This window comes from Microchirus variegatus, assembly GCF_963457635.1.
Source record: "Microchirus variegatus genome assembly, chromosome: 11".
Lineage (NCBI taxonomy): Eukaryota > Metazoa > Chordata > Actinopteri > Pleuronectiformes > Soleidae > Microchirus > Microchirus variegatus.
The window spans coordinates 244,209-261,906 of record NC_139812.1 but is presented as its reverse complement, the minus strand read 5'-3'; the positions used below and the strand labels follow the sequence as shown (position 1 = coordinate 261,906).

At 38.5% G+C, this 17,698-nt stretch overlaps 1 protein-coding gene across 2 annotated transcripts; it reads left to right on the top strand.

Moving 5' to 3' along the window:
* Positions 1–3,715: 3,715 nt before the first annotated feature.
* galm (galactose mutarotase) lies at positions 3,716–16,008 on the top strand. 2 transcript variants are annotated; one of them, XM_083898219.1, is made up of 9 exons: positions 3,716–3,762; positions 5,421–5,614; positions 6,461–6,615; positions 8,747–8,860; positions 10,053–10,145; positions 11,047–11,128; positions 14,161–14,311; positions 14,455–14,626; positions 15,541–16,008. In XM_083898219.1, the coding sequence occupies exons 2-9, from the start codon at positions 5,428–5,430 to the stop codon at positions 15,616–15,618; spliced, it is 1,032 nt and encodes a 343-aa protein (XP_083754345.1). In that variant the 5' UTR covers positions 3,716–3,762; positions 5,421–5,427; the 3' UTR covers positions 15,619–16,008. The 2 variants fall into 2 exon arrangements, with proteins under 2 accessions (XP_083754345.1, XP_083754346.1); XM_083898220.1 differs by having other exon boundaries at positions 3,748–3,844.
* Positions 16,009–17,698: the final 1,690 nt, after the last annotated feature.

The following is a 17,698-nucleotide window of genomic DNA, read 5'->3' as shown; positions in this document are numbered from 1 at the left end:
AGCTGCTCCACAATGAAACATCTAAGAATACATCAGGAAGATGTCCTCCAATCATGAGCTGCTAAGTGAAGCCTCACAGGCAGTTGTCACCAGCAGGGTGTAAGATCTCGGCTGGAACAAGCAAGTGACAAGAATAGTGTACGGAAACATGTGCACTGAGTATGGACTGGAGGTCAGGATCAAGATTGCAGACGCCTGCAAAGGTGGTTGAGAACAACAGGGTGATGGTAGATAATCAAACTTCCTCAGTCCAAAAACATGCAGATTATCTTAACTGGACACTGTGACCTGCAGCTGGGATTAGCTCCAGCTCCCCAAAGCAACCTTTAACATGTCCATGATGTTATTGTACTAATGTCACTAGAAGCCCCAATTTTCTTCAAAGTCTCATGGACATTGAGTTGAGTCCATTTCTCCTGTAGAGTTCATTTTGTGCAAAGAAGGATTGTGCAGCAAAACAGTTTGACTTAAAATATTTGGAATTACCATGATTTTAAAAAGATACAAATATGATCAATGGATGAGGTAGTTGATATTTAAGCTTCACTATAGCTTTGCAAATGAGTGGTGCCAAATTTAATTTACAAACTCTTTAAGAGAGTGAAAACCCCACGAAGGCTTGTATCAAATCTTACTGTGAACACACCAGCACTTTGAAACTATCAATCCAATCTGACATTCACAATATATAGTACAAGCAATAATGCTGAACTGCTGTCATTGTTGAACCTTTAATGATACACTTTGTCTTACTGAACAGCTTTATTATTACTTCTTAAATGAAAGCTTCACTCCTGTCTCCCAGTTCTACTTCAGTTCATATAAAAGCCTCTGGTAACAGGAGTATGTTAAATGGATGCTGTTGAGCTGCTCCATTTTGAATGACATGACACATGATATGGGCAATGTTTGCACTATGCTATTAGTTGTAGATGCAATTTAAATCCTTTAGATCTAACAGAATCCCTGATAACCTGTCGACAAGTCAGTTGTTTCAGAGCTTTAGAAAATGTTTTTATTTGCTGGTCATAGAACGACTGTGATTTGCATGTTTCTGTGAACATTAATAAAGGTTTTATAGTATTTTGCAGCAGAACCAGCATTAGTCTCAGCTTAAACTACATCCACCGCTGGTGTGGGGTAAACATGGTCATTTTCGGTTGAAGGAAAAATGGAATCAGACTCAAGCTTTGTACCTGAAACACCTGCGCTGTGCTGCACACACAGCAACATCTGCTCTTTGGAGTCTGTGAAGGGACAATGAGAGGATTTAATGATTTTTTTAATGTAAATATATATAAAAATACAACATAAAGTATGTAAGATTTAGTGACATCTAATGGAGAGACTGCATTGGCTCGTTTATCTTTTCTTGCTGCTGTAGAACTGCGGCAGCACAAGATAGAAAGGTTTATTCTAAGGTTTCTAGTATTATACACTCATATAAACATACTTATGTGTAGTATATTCTGTCTCTGACCTTCTGTTGACAGACAATCCAGTCTTGTCAAAATATTGCCACATAAACAGTGGTAACACTTGGTGTATAGCTGCAGTTATTATGATAATATTGTGAATATTGTGAGAGTGGAATTGTGATAATAAGTAAGCATAATTGTAAAAATACAGGTTAAGACTTAAATGCAGAGGTCAAATGCAATACCACTAAGTGACGTGTGTAATAAAACAAACTCTAATGTCATTACCACTAACTTCCTGCTGGTCAGCTGACGTGTGGAAAGAGGAATGAGAACAGGTTTGTGTTGTTTTTTAAGATCTTGCAAAACCTTTGCTTTTTTTTCTAATCCATGACTCTTCCAGGCCTCCATACTGTTATTCACCTGGCTACAGCAGGGGTGTCAAACATACAGCCCACATGAACACCAGGGGGTCAAATCCGGCACCATCGATATTGTAGCAGTGCGGTTTTTGCCGTTGCTAAAACGCGTCAAGCTCAACAGAGCAGATCACACCAGACAGCAAGTCTGACACAGAATCAAATAAAACACAATACACAGGTCATATAGCCCCTCACAACTTATTATACTTATGTAAAAGTATATAAAAGTATATGAAGATCTTATTCATCAATAATATCAATGTTGTGGGTCCTCCTTAATCTGTGTATTTGCCCATTTAAGTTACTCTGCAATCAAATATATATTTAGGTCTAAAATAATAGACAGTCATTGTCTACTGTGTTGTGATGATAGAAACAAACACAGGAGTTTGTCATTTAATCAGTTTACTTGTCAACCACATGGCTTCTTCTCTCAATTTTCTCCATGTCTGTTCTCCATCTCTTATCCATGTCTGTCTTGGACTTGTGAATGTTAGGTGCCAGTTAGTTACCTTGTGCATCAGCCTGTATGTTACTTGAGGACTGACATCCCCCCTCTCCCCCCCCGAAGACCTCCACATGCAAGTGAACAAACATAATTTGTATGGAAAGTTGAAAGTTCAATAAACCTATTTTATTTTTTAAAAATCAGCATCATGTTCTAGTATTTGAATATATCACTTAATGATCTGCTGGAGCCGAGCGCCCACCGTCTAATTTACCTGACAACAGTTGTATGAGTGGAGCACCAGCACTGTGTCTTTGTAAATGGATAACATAGACATAATACTGTTGCATTTACACTTGTTTTCCTCAAGAAATGTCTGGTTGATTTGGATAAAAAATATTTCATCTAATGTAAAACAAAGGGAAGCATTTGGAGTGCTTGTTGTTAATAGGTTATTATGCTATTATTTGACTGGTCCGGCCCACTTGAAATCAAATCAAACCCAGGGGTGTTTGACACACAAAGAGACATCTAACAAGCACATGTGATTTGCTACAAGCCCATTTTTCACTGCTCTGTTCACAGCACAAACATAGAACAGTTGCATAAAGTGTATTTTTTTTCTTCAGGGATTATGTGAAAACAACTGCTATTGACATCATGCAGGAAAGAAAATAGTTTATTTGAAAGTGGAATACAACACAAGCACATTTAAAAAAAAAAAAAAAAAGTCAAATGCACATCATGTTATAGAACAACTGTAAACTTGTTGTATAATGCTGATGAATAAATACAGTACATACACATTGATGAGCTAATGAATACTTGTGTTTATAGATATGTTGTTCTGTGTGGACCATCTGTAAGGGTTAGTGTTTCTCTTCTCTCTGAACTCGCTGGACTGTTCTGTATGTTTAGACAAACACTTTCTTTTAAAAAGTGCCTTTGCCCATTACAGAATAACTTTCAGTATCTGGCAGTTATTTACAATTCACTGCATGTAAACAAAACCCCCCACTGTTGTCGTACATGAACAACAGATTGTGTGTGTTTTGTGTGTTCACATATTTAAAGTAACATCTGGCTGAGTCTTTGTCTCAGTGTCAAAAAACAAAACCAAAACCAAATGATTGCAACAGCAGGCGTGAACAGTAATAAATAACTTCTCAGCTTTCAGAAACCGTAGGAATTTTTCCGACAGCACAAACCGTCGCGTAGTTACGGTAAATACGCCTAATTACCGTAAAACATAACAGTGCGCTTGCGCAAACGTGTGACCTGCATACGCTCGGTGTTAAAGGGTTAAGGGTGTTGTTAATAAACCCTCAGCGAAGCCTTTCAGGATTCTGACCATCAGTCATTTTCATCCTCGTGCTTCCTGTCAGTCTATACTCAGGGAATATTTAAGCCCAGAGTACACGTCATCATTACAGGAAGTCTGATGAAAACACGTCGATTTCACAAGTGTTTGCAGGTGAAACAGAACTGTTCTAATACTTTAGTTTGTAACTTTGTTCACCTCAAACTGTCTGAGTAAACCGGTTGTCTTCAATCAGGTAGTTAAACAATTTTAGTCTAAGGAAAAAACTATTATTAAGCAACATGTTGAAATGGTGTTTCCTTAACTGTTTGACTGCATTAGGGAAATGTTATTAAACAGTTTGAAATGTGGACATTATGGGAGTGAAGTGGCTCTAATGCACTTGATGAAAGTGACGAAGTTTAGAGACAGTGAAAACACCTGAACTCTAAACATCAACATTACGTTAACGTGCACAGAGATATAGTGACATGAGCAGCTCCTACAGTAAGTTGTTATTCTGTGTGATTGAGTAAGTGAGGTCTGAACTAACTGAGGTACAATACTGAAGTTAGCTTACAATTCACTACTTATGTGGGACATTGAATTATATAAATATATACGTGCAGAGTTCTTATTCCTTTGTTGTTGTGAGGGGTTCATACGGTGGCCGACAGGGGCAAACGCACTGCAAACTCCAAAACACCAGCAAATAACAAAACAGGTTGATCGAAGACCTGCACGACAGCGCCCCCACTGACCCGGAGCACTTCCGTTTTGTTATTTGCTCGTGTTTTCTTTGGGGTTTGCAGTGCGTTTGCCCCTGTCGGCCACCGTAGGTTCACCATTTTTTACCATTGTAAAAAGTTATAGACCAGTGATCCCAAAGACTGAGTTAGGACCCACAGATGACTCATGGGAACCAAGGTTATTATAGTTAATGAAAACCAATGAAAATTTAATTGAAAAAATATTTCCGTTAACTGAAATAAAATGAAAACTAGAGCCCAATAACTGACACTAAAGTGTGTGTTTATAAAACTAACTAAAATTGTAGCGAACGTGCTTAGATTTCATTCATTCATTCATTCATTCATTCATAATCAAATGTTTTGTTTGTTTGTTTGTTTTAATTTTGCTCATGTTTTTCCTCAGTTTCAGCTCCTGAGACTCCTGTGATGTGTCTCATGAGGGTTATTTATTATTATTATATTTATTTGGTGTTCATGTGTGTCTGAATCTTGCGCCTTGCAAATACAAAAATAAACACAAAAAGGTATCAGTAAAACTAATAAAAACTTTGACAAAAAATAAAAACTAGCAAACCTGCTCTAAAAACTAAACTTTAACTAACCTTGCCCCAAACAAATTAGCAGAATTGTCTTAACCTTTTAGTTAAGATGTATATGAAAAGTATTTCAAATGACGTATACAATGTAGTTACAAGTCATTTACCATTTATCTTGAAAAAATGTTTCATTTATTATAATGAATTAATTATTTGTTTACCACTTCAAAAGTCTTTAAAAGTATGTCATCATAGAAAGAACTGTGTTAGACGTCAACACTGTCTCAAACCTCTGTAGAGATTTTGAAAGAGTTATTTATATTATTTGTCCATTTTACAGTATTTGTCTGTTTATTTCAAGGGCAATATTGTGACATAATTTTCATTCATATGAGTAAAACAAAGGTTCATTATAAATTATTCGTATTTATATATCTAGTCTTGATCACACTCAAAGCTGATTCACACTAAACTTTTGCCGTTCATACAGTGTATCCATGTGCAGCAGTTTCTTGTTTAAGACGATGTGTGGTTTTGTTGGAAGGTTCAGGATGACTGAGGTGAGTCACCAGCAGTGGGGTCAGGTCTGTGGTCGCGACGCCGTGGACCTGTGGGTGCTGCAGTCGTCACAGGTGCGGGTGGAGGTTCTCACGTTGGGAGCCATCATCAGGTCTGTGTGCAGCAGAGGGAGCGATGGTCAGATGCAGGACATAGTCTTGGGCTATGATGACCTGGAAGGTAGGAGGGACTCAGGAGTACAACTGTCTACACATAATACACACATGAGATTTCAATCATTATAGTCACAAGACAGCTATGTAAGATATGGCTTAACAATATCTGATTGCAATTTTTCTGAAAGATATTTTTTAAGTCAAGTTTCAGACCAATATTCGTTATGTTAGCAGAGTATTACCACTTCAAAGTATTAACTTAATACTGTAATACAAGGATGAGAATATGGGTGAATTGTCACTTGACCCTGCTCAGCCAATTATATCAGTGAATTCAGAGCATCACGTCAACCGGTGAGAGTGAAGGAGCAATGTGATAATAATCAGAGAAAAATAAGAAAAGTAACATCACATGGTGTGATCTGAAAAGAGAAATGTAGACTCCAGATTTAATCAAAACCACAACAAAGAGGCTCTAGTTACTAAAAGCAGAATAATAATCAAAATTCACTTCCTGTGTGTATTTTATGCTCTAAACGTAGGCATTTCAGTTTAAGAATCAATTCATGTTTATCATTGTGTAACATGAAAAAAACAACGACTGACTGTACTCCTGTATTGACAGGAGTCTTTAAATCTACATTGCACTTAACCATAACACTCATTTGACTTCATGTTGCAGACCTTCGCTTAGGGGAAAGGTTTTTTACTTGGACTTTGAATATCATTGATCACTCATAAAATCAAGTAAAATTGCATTCAAAGTATGATTTGGAACTGATTAACGATGGAGTTGATTGAACGATGAATGTGGTCTGACCCGTGAGTCTGGAGGACTGATGTGATAGAGTGATAGAGTGATAGAGTGATAGAGTGATAGAGTGATAGAGTGCTGCTCTTGTGTCATCAGGTTATCTGTCAGATCAACGGTATCTAGGAGCTGTCGTGGGTCGAGTGGCCAACAGGATCGCAGGGGGACACTTTGTAGTGGACGGAAAAGATTATCAATTAGACATCAACAATGGGCCTAATGCGCTGCATGGAGGGCTGTTGGGCTTCAATAAGGTGAGACCACGTGAAGGTGTTTGTGTCTCAGCTAGAATGAGCTATTTGCGGAATAAATTCATTACTTTTCCCAAGTTCTTTTTGGTTCATATAGGTTTTACATTTCAGTAGATGTTGACAGACATGTACTGCAGGTGTGTATCAGCATGCATACAGTACATTAAAGGTTCAGGTTGTAGAGTATATATAAGAAGAGAGGTTGTTTATCATATCAGACGACAAGGTGCCAGTGGGGACACAAATAGAAACAGATTTGACCCACTTACTAAAAGTCTCCCCTAAAATCTACACCTGTTTTAGTCTATAGAATCTTAGGAATATGTATGGAAATACTCTTGTAAACTGCAGCAAAGACCATAGAGAAAATCCATCCATCCATCATCTACCGCTTTATCCTCCACCAGAGGGTCACGGGGGTTGCTGTGCCTATCTCAGCTGACATTGGGCGATAGGCGGGGTTCACCCTGGACAGTTCACTAGTCCATCGCAGGGTCACATAGAGAAAATCATCACATTAATATCAGTCTGCACAGGAGTTGTTGATCCACCACTGGCCCCATCATCACCCATGTCAGAAAGAAAATTGTTAAATGTGGTAGTGACTAGTACATGTTTATTAGGTAAGCCTCAGTGGTCTGTATTTGTAAAGCATTTTTCTAGTCAAAGATGCTTTATAATACAAATTTACCATTCACCCACTCACATCCATTCACTCCCACTTACATATAGTCCATCTCTTTTATACCCATTCACATGCTGCTGCCACAGTTGTCGGGCAAGGCAGGATTCAGTGTCTTGACCAATGACACATGACAGCATGTAGAGTAGAAAAGACAACTCACAAATGTGGTTTTTCATTCTGTTTGATTAAAACATGATGTTGTCCTGGTTTGTCCTCATACCAGTTTAAATAAGTAAGAGAAACCATTGGACTATCGTTCAGCCAGGCTTTATGATTCTAATGTATTCTCTGCATAATACCCATAATCCCTTGCATTGCTGGGTTGTTTGGTGTGCTGTGTTTGAACTCATTGCTCACATATGACTTGTTGCAACTCGTGTTAAGAACTCTGTTTTCATCACAAAGCAAACACTCCTTGTTTTGAAGTTGTAGCCTCTTATACTGTGCTATAAGAGATACTTTATTCCATTTATATCGGAACTCGGCATTCAGAATTGGAAATGATTGTGCACACAAATGTACTATAGCAGCATGTCTACGGTTAAAACTTAAAACCGTTAGATCAGTTTGTACGACTGATTTACTGTGAATCAAATCATCTTCAGGGTTGAAATCCAAGTTCAGGGGACTGTAGTTTGTTGCTCAGCCTCAAAATCATTCCAGGTTTAATGTTCTGTACCTTGTTCTTATGTCTGCAAAAGGGCTTACTGAGCTTTCACCATCATTATGGCACATAGTTCAGTGCCATAATTGCTTAGCAGGTTGTCAGTCATGGTGGAATATTTATTGTACTGTATTGGCATCATTATCTATAGTCTCCACCAGAGGTTTGCTCTCTACATCTAAACAAATGCCAATTGGTTTATGATCAGGAGTGACCAACCCTTAATAAATGTCTGTATTATCCAGAGAGGCATGAGCACAATAAGAGTTTGGTGTTGTTAGAACTACAACAGATGTTTACCAAACATGGAGTTATTATCTGACAGCATTAAAATCCCTGATAACAAAAATACAGGTGGAACCATTGGCCTTAATAAAAGAAGAAATTAATGCAAGTCTACACAGAAATTCATCCCCTGTCTAGTAAGACTCATAAGGTGAATAAATACACTCAACAAAAATATACGCACAAAGAAAACCTTGTAGTTATTGTTATGTGACAAAACAGAGTAACTATCCAAAAATAACAGTACAACTTTATCAATAAAGTGGCTTTAATTTGCGAGTATTAGGATCAATTTCAAATTGATATGTTGAGCTGGCATAGACCTAAAGGTGGAGTTTCTTTAACCAAACAGCTCCAAATTTCCTGAATGTGTGTGTGTGTCGTGTTCAACAGCAGAGAATCTCTGAAGGATCTCGGTCATTGTTTTTTGACCATTTTCAATGCACCGCCCAGCTAATGTGTGTGCAAGTGTGAGTTTTGATTATGTTTGTGTTTTTCAGGCGATCTGGTTTGCTAAAGCAGTGGAAGGTGGTGTAGAGCTGAGTCATACCAGTCCAGATGGAGATCAGGGTTACCCTGGTGAGGTCCATGTCTCTGTCACCTACACCCTACAGGTAAAATGTCTGTTTGACAGCAAACATTTCCACCACAAATTGAAATACATCATTCATGAACATACAAACATACATCGAGCCTTAATTTACAGTGACCAAAGTTGAGTCAAACCAAACACAACATAAGCAAAGATATTAAAAGAAACAAAAACATTAAGAAGTACCAATATGGAAAGTAAGTAACAGTTACTCTATACAAAACAAATGCAATATGGATGTAATGATTGCAAATGCAGTAAGGTTTTATCAGCTCCGTTCAGTAAGGTCATACACATGAAACCTGTGTGAATGCACAGATTTTGCCTCCCCCTCTGTACTGTTGGACTGTATTTTGGAGGTTATAATGTATGTAAGTCTCAATGTTTTAACCTCTCAGTGCACATGACTGCTGGCATTTAATAAGAGAAGAAGGGAAACGTGTGAGTTGTGGGTTAGACCATCTCATTTCACCTCCTCCTGAGTGAGTAGACCACAGAGTTATCTCCTCCATCAGCTGTGCACTTGAGACACAGCTAATGTGATACTGCAACTCTGTAGATTCACACCTGATTCAAATTGAGTGGGTTGTTGTCAGGCTCGATGATGAGCCAACTATCCAATCCAGTGTGTTGGAGCAGGGAAACATCGAAATCTTGCAGGGCAGGGATCCCAAAGGACCAGGGGCCTCATGTATAAACCGTACGTACCCACAAAAAGACGGCGTACGCTTGCTTTCACGCACACGATGGCATTTCTAAAAATGTACTTGGTGTGGAACCTTACGGACCGCAGCGTAAACTCTCGAGCTGCCGTGAGAATTTGCAGATTTGTCATTGTTCTTCAGGAAGGAGGCGTCAGAGAGTGCGTTTTAGAGTCATTTGTATATTAATGTGTGTGTGGAATAGGGTGTGGTGTGTTACTCATTCACCTGCGCTCAGTTTCACGTTTGTTGGGATGTTTAAAGAGAAAGTGCGCATGGTTTTATAAATCTGAGAATTTCTTTGCGTACGTACAAATTTTGTGAGTGTGCCATCTGTCAGTATGAAAGCTGCTCACTCTTTTATACATGAGGCCCCAGGAGTGGGAAACACTGCCCTATTGTTAATAAGTTTTTTGGTCCTCACAAAGATATCCATACAAAATATATGGGAATGTATGAGAATGTATGGGAATTAAGACTTGCTGATATGTCAGACATGACTTGTGTGTACAGGGGGAAACACTAACCGCTGAATACCAGGCTGTCTCTTCTAAAACCACACCTATCAACCTCACTAACCATTCCTACTTCAACCTGGCTGGACAGGTAAGGACACATTATGAGCTGTGTGATTGTCTGCATTTGTTCTCTGAAAGTTAGCATACATGTTGGAGGGTATACATTTACTGTCAACCTGTTCAACTGATTATTGTACAAATATCCAATCACAGACCAGCTACTGCAGGGGTCACCAACCTTTTTGAGATGAGAGCTACCTGAAGGGTAAAAAATAATATGGAGGGCTACCACATTAACATTTTTTTTTTGTTTACCATTTAAATGATTAATATTATGCATTCAACTGCATACACATTCATTCCAGTGCTTACTCCTAACGATTACCAGTTTTTATAAACAATATCAAAGATATTTTACTGAGCGATCATATGGATACATGCAAGTGAGGTGAAGTGAAGTGAGCCCACGGGCACCGTATTGGCTGCCTGCGGGGCTACCAGGTGCCCGCGGGCACCACGTTGGTGACCCCTGAGCTACTGAGTGCATTTAGTACAGTAGCCCTGAGTTGCATTGAGGAGCTTTGGACTGTGCTGCAGAAGAATGAGACTTATGAGATGAGAGGAACTGTGATAAAAAATGAAAAAGAACTGTGGAGAGCAGGAGGCAGCATTAAACAACTCAGTATGGAGACTGTGAAAATTATTAGAAAGAAGAAGAAGAAGAAATGAAGCTCCTGAACTCTGTGTGCTTTTACTCACATACTGTTCTGCTGCTACATGACTGACAACAGTTTGCACCTTGACTCGTTCACAGACACTGAGAAACACTAATAATAATTAAAGGTTCTCAGTTTCCCATGTATGTAAGCTGAGATAATCACTGACATCATTACCCTGTCCATTCCTCACCCATTATTAATGTGTGTGTGTGTGTGTGTGCGTGCGTGCGTGTGTGTGTGTGTGTGTGTGTGTGTGTGTGTGTGTGTCAGGGTGCAGCAGATATCTACGATCATCAAATGTCCATCAGTGCTGAGTCCTTCCTGCCTGTGGACGACTCCATGATTCCTACAGGTAAAACAGTCACTGACACCAGTTTGCCTGTTACTCTCTCTCTCTCTACACCTCTACATTATTATTATTATTATTTTTATTATTGATAATAATAGTAAAGTGACGACCCAGACCCAGTTTTGCTGCTGACTGCTTCAGGTGTTCTTTCACAATCTTCACATATCCTTATTTCTTCATGATTCCTTCCACCTTGACAGCATTCCCAGTTCCAGATGCAGTGAAACATCCCCACAACATTATACTCCCACCACCATGTTTCATTGTGGGGACGGTGTTCTTTGCCTCTTCCTTCTTTCTCCAAACATAATCAATGTCTCTCTGGCCAAAGAGCTCTAGTTTGGTCTCATCTGACAGTATGTTTCCAGTTTGCTTAATCTTTCTCCAGGTTGTCCTTAGCATACTTCAGTCTGTCTGAGTTCTTCTTGGTCTGCAAACCTTCAGTGTGTTTCTGTGCAGAGTTCTCCTGATGATCTTCTTTGAGACTACAATGTTCTCACTTGTTGAAGTCATTCACTGGTGTCTGACTGACTGGTTGTTCTGGGGTCTTCAGACACATCTTTCACCACTTTTCTTTCCAGAGTCTTTGAAATCTTTCTCTTCCTACCTCTGCCAGGCTTCTTCTGTATCATGTGGCTCTATTTGAATTTCTTGATGATGCTTCTCACTCCAGTTCTTGACACTTGGAAATACTGAGATAACTTTATATAATTCTCCTGCTTTGTGAGCTTCAACAATCCTTTTTCTCAAGTCTAAACTGATTTCTTTTGTTTTTGATATGATGATTTCTCATGTGACAACTCTGACTGAAGACTTTATACTAGTGTGAATTGGGAGATAACCCTCAGTTTTAACTTGATTTTAAAAGTTTTGAGCATTACAAGGTTAAGAAGCACATGTTTTCAATACAGTAGTTTGTGCTATGGCTCAATAAAAAGGTCAGTTCTTAAGGGGGCTAATAATTCTGACACTTGTAGTTTTTGTTTTAATTTGTGTGCAAATTCAAATAATGGAAGTATCCAAAAATAAAACTAGGATGCAGGAAAAACCTGCACTTTTATAGGTGTGATAATCATTTCATCCTCAAGTGTTTTTACACACAATACAAACGATGGAGAATAAAGTCTTTTAAGTGTTTTTCGTGGCGTATGTCTCCATCTACATGATGTGGCAACTAAATCCATTAATGCAATTAACTGTTACGTAATATGACTTTAGTTTATCATAAGAGTCCATATGCCACAAAGAGTTGTTTCCTCTGCTGTACTGACCACATCAGGGATGCCATGTTTTTTCAGAGTACATCTTTTATCATTTGCAGAGGGTTCAGTGTTAACGAGCTGTTTGACTTTACTGTTTACTAATGCAGAGGGTTATTTACGTGAGGTCAATCACATCTTGCAGAGGTACAAAAACGTGAGGCAAAAAGGCAAAGCAAGGTTCAACACACAGTACATTATCAGTCAGCTGTGACAACATTGTACAGTTAGTATTAAACTGTAGTTGTTTACATTTTCAAAAGCTTACAAATACAAACCATATGAAGGTAGAAGTAGACAGAAGGACACATCCAAAGTTGAGGGCCTGTTCTCCCCGTGGTTGTTTGTCTCTGTGTCCCTGTGATGGACTGTGGGATTTGCACCAGCGACCCTCACGACTCTGATGTTGAGGATTAAGCGGTAGAAGATGAGTGAGTGAAATCCAAAGTTAATAAGATATAAATTGTAATTCTAATTTGTAAATGATATAATAACCCTATCAATAACAACTATATCCTCTCACTGTAGACCTGAAAACCTTTGAATGTCTGAATATTTACTCCCCTGTTGTTGCCTGATAAAACATACATTTATCATATGTCTGTAATTATTTTGCAGACCTCAAAGCTTTAGGTCACAGATCCTAATGTGGGAACCACCGAGCATGAGATGAGGCAATAAGACACTAGTGACACACAGGTGACTGGTGTCATGTTATAACTATAAAACAGTGGGAAATAAAAGCAAGAAAGAAATGAGACCTAAGACCTATGTTAGATTTGTGCTTGAATAATAGTATAATAAAACCCTGCAGGTTTGAGTTAGTGTGAAAGCAGGGACTCTTGTTCTTTGGAGGGAGTGTATTTCTTTGTCTTACTCTGCTATTAGCTTTTGTTTCCTCAGGAGACAGAAGAGCTAATGAGTGTGTATTTATATCACAGAGTCCATGTTACAATAGCAGGGATGAATTACAACATGACCTTAATGATATGGAATCAGTTATATTAAAAATAGTCCTTTGTACTCAAAGGTTGACAAGCTGACTCTGTGAGATCAGTGTTGTTTTTGTTCACACTATGATTTATTTAGTTTTTTCCTAAAGCTGCACTTTTGATCATGTCTGTGAGTTATTTATAGTCCATAATAATGTTTTATCTTAAATCAAGTATATGAGTGAGTGAGGGGTTTACTTGTCACAGGAGGCTTTGACCAATCACAGGGGGAGAAAGAAAGAATGGGATATGTTGCACAATAAACACAACAAAAAACATCTTGGATTTAGAAATAACCTGTAAATGCTGCTGCTATACATGAACAAGAGTAAGTGAATAGACAAGGACAAGACATTAGAATAATTAAGTAAGTATATAAGTTGTGGCCCAATTTAATTTTTCTTAAAAGTTTCCATGGTCTACGAAAATCTTTCTGTCAAATGTGATCCTCCATCAATGTTAAGTGTGAATGTGATGTCAGGTAAATTATTCAAATCAGTCCATTGTTGTATTAACTTTGAGTACTTAAAATGGAGCGTATATATTTTTATGGTTATTGGAAACTTAATTACAAAACTGAAAACTGAGAACATTGTTATTTATTTATTTCTATGAGCACCCACCTGAAATATATTTTTCACCCACCAGGGGGCTGCAGACCATACATTTAGTTTAAGTGTGTTTAGATGAAGGGACGTCTTGCTCAAGGACACTTCAGCTGTGGAAGAATTTTTCTTGGCCCTTTGACCCTAAATTGCAATTCAATAACCTAATGTATTCATAGGAGAGATCAAAGCAGTAGAGGCCACGCCCTTTGACCTCAGAAAGCCTGTTCTGATTGGAGCTGGACTAAAGGACGTCCCAGGTCCAGGGTTTGACCACAACTTCTGTCTGTCATCTCCTGGAGACGCGTATGCAGAGAGACATGCTGCTAGGTTTGCTGCCTTCACCTAATTTACTATTTTCACCTATTTAACCAGTTGTTAAGACCAGGTTTTGGTCCCATGAGGACTGCTGGTCTACACACCCACCTTTTTCATCAATAAACTCAAGCAGGAAACCTCTCTCTTCACCTCAGGGTGAGTCACCCGGCCAGTGGGCGTGTCTTGGAGGTGTCGACCAGTCAGCCAGGTGTCCAGTTCTACACTGCCAACTTCCTAGATGGCGTGACAGGAAAGGGCGGAGCTAAGTATGGCAGACACAGCTCCTTCTGTCTGGAGACACAGAACTGGCCTGATGCTGTCAATCAGGTATGATGCTTATGAAGAGAGGCTCACGTGAAACCTCACCAGTACATGCAGGTATATGGTGTTATGATGGTGTTAAAGTTACATTGTGTAACAGTATAATTCCCATGATTGTCAAAGAAAAGTTAAACTGCCCTCTTCAATTAGCAGAAGGAAACAGGTATTTTCACCTGGTATTAACATGCGTCTCTGGTGTCCACATCAAGATCTGATTGCTATCCATTCACGGTCACCTACACTCTATATCAACAACAACGTTAGCTGCGTATGCGCCTGAATAACCCAGCAGCCAATCACACAAATAGGTATTCTTCTGTAAATTAGCATTATGAAATAAACTATTACGCAGTATACTATGATACAATTATGAGTAATTCATTATAATGGGAATTATTTCATAATAATGGATACATATTCCATAATAATGAAGTGAGATATTTCATAATAATGAAATATGGCGCTACATAGTGCAGCTCTATCTACTGAATCACTTTTGAATCAGAAATCGATCAATTAATCGAATCGTGACCCGTAACATTCCGTAAGATTGACACTTCTGTTTCATTATGACATAAGTACAATGTCTCCTTATACTGTAAATATGTATTTTGGTCAATTAAAGTCAATATTTTTTATGTTATAATTTCATACATGTGAAAGCGCATGTTTTCAATGATTACCTTTACTGTCATTGCTGCTGTATTTATCTTGAAATAAATATATTGTGGACTTGTTACCACATCACGTTAATATCTTTAGCTCACTATTTTTCATTGAATGTGATTATTTCTGTGTGTGTGTGTGTGTGTGTGTGTGTGTGTGTGTGTGTGTGTGTGTGTGTGTGTGCGTGTGCGTGTGCGTGTGCGTGTGCGTGTGTGTGTGTGTGTGCGTGTGTGTGTGTGTGTGTGTGTGTTCAGCCGTCATTCCCTGACTGTCTCCTGTGTCCTGGTGAGAAATACCTTCATGTCACTCGCTTCACCTTCACCACCGTCTGACCTGAACTCTACCTTCAGAAAACATGCAGATCTTTTGAATGTGAAGAACCTTCTTATCCCAACAATGTAAACAGGTGACATTTTATTTGTTAACATTGTTAACTCTCTATTAGTAATCAACAGATAATCAGTATCTTCTCTACATTTAACTAACTAACTGCCAGTAGATTATAAGTTGTCCTTCACTTGTTTCCATCAGTACTATTATACAGTGTTATTAACAATCATCTGTCACTTGACTCTAACAACTAAGATTTTTAGGTGATACATATTTTATTATCAAGTTGACAACAGACTATTAGTAGAGAAACTACACTTGTATCTGTAAATGTGGAAAAACAGCTGAGAACAATAGATATGAAAGTGTCAAGTCCTGTAAAAATGAATAAAACATTGTACAGTAAAAAAGTTCCAGATGTTTTATCTTCATTAATATAGTTACATCACACCATGTCTTCTCCTGTGTTTGCTCAACATTAACACAATATCTCACTGAAACTAGAGCATTGGGTGAGGAGGCGGTTTTGGCTGAAACTGCATCCCACTACTTTGGCAACAGACATGTTTTGTTGCCATGGCAACTACATCCATCACTCATAGATCCTCTTTAGAGGTGGGAGTTTTTAAAGTGTGATAAACACAGGCTTCACTTCAAAGAGCTGAAAACAGAGACTGTGTTTTCTGATGTTCTGTACTTGAGCGTAGGAGCAAGTGTGATACGGTCTTCAAAACTGCAGCTGAATATATATATATATATATTTTATTTTTTTTAAAGCAGATTAAACAGATGACTAACATCTCCAGACCTTCAGTGTAGCTGATTTATTCCCTTAAAGGTGCTGTTCATATTTGGTTTCTAAAACACCGTTTAACCTTTGGTATATTCAATATCAATACATTTCAAAATATCAATACATGTACAAATGTAAACATATTGTATTTTATTGCTTTATGTTCAATTGTCATAAATGCATGTGTTTTGTCAGAATATTAGTGTATGCAACTGTTGATTGTAACAGTATTTCATGGCTTTCAGCTGAAATTAGACTCACACACACAAACTTGAAATGGTGAACAAAAATAGAATGTCATGACATTTGCTCAGATTCTTGATGCATTTGTTTATGGAATGATTTGTTTTGCTCTAACACAGTAGTCCAGTTTCACTTGGCCACTCCTACTGACTACAATATAAGATTGAGTAGTTCAACTCACCAGAGTCATGGAGCATGACAGAGTGGTGGTCAATATGAGTGACCAGTACACAAACACTCCTTATGGTCTGGTCAATAAAAGGGCACACCAAAATGTGGACTTTTGTCACTTGTCAATATGCCACAGATGTCACAGATCATGAGGGAGCGTGTCATTGACATGCTGAGTGCTGGGTTGACCGTTACAGCTGTGGCAACACAACTGAATGTGCATCATTCTACTGTCAGCCAAGTGTGGACTCGTTTCAGAGAGACTGGACCGACAGCGAACCGTGCACATGCTGCCAGCCACATGTTACAACTCCCGCTCAGGACCGGTACATGCGGCTCCAGCACCTACGTTATTGGTTCGGCCCAGTGACCAGACAGTCAGGAACCGCCTGCAGGAGGTGGATCTCTGAGCACGTGGACCACACCAGAGTCTCGACCTCACAGCAGCACAGAAGAAATGGATCCTAATGCTCGCAAATAAAAAAAGCCACTTTATTGATAAAGTTGTCCTGTTATTTTTGGATAGTTACTCTGTTTTGTCACATAACAATAACTACAAGTCTTTGTGCGTTAACATTTTTGTTGAGTGTCTAATCACCTGTGTTGAATTATTATTTCATTTTATCAAAAATATTCTGCTAAGAATGCATATATGTTTCAGTATGGTTACAAAGAAAATGCATGAAATTTCCAATCATCTTGTTTTTTAAAGTGTTGTTTTAACAGCATTTGCCTTGTTTTGCTATAAATGAAGATGTCTGTCTTTCAGTTTTGATCATTGTTAGCATTTGGAGAAGAACATGTTTGACATGAACTGAAGCTAGAAATGTTTCCTGTGTGTGTGTAAGCTAACACTGCAAAAACAGCCTTACTGC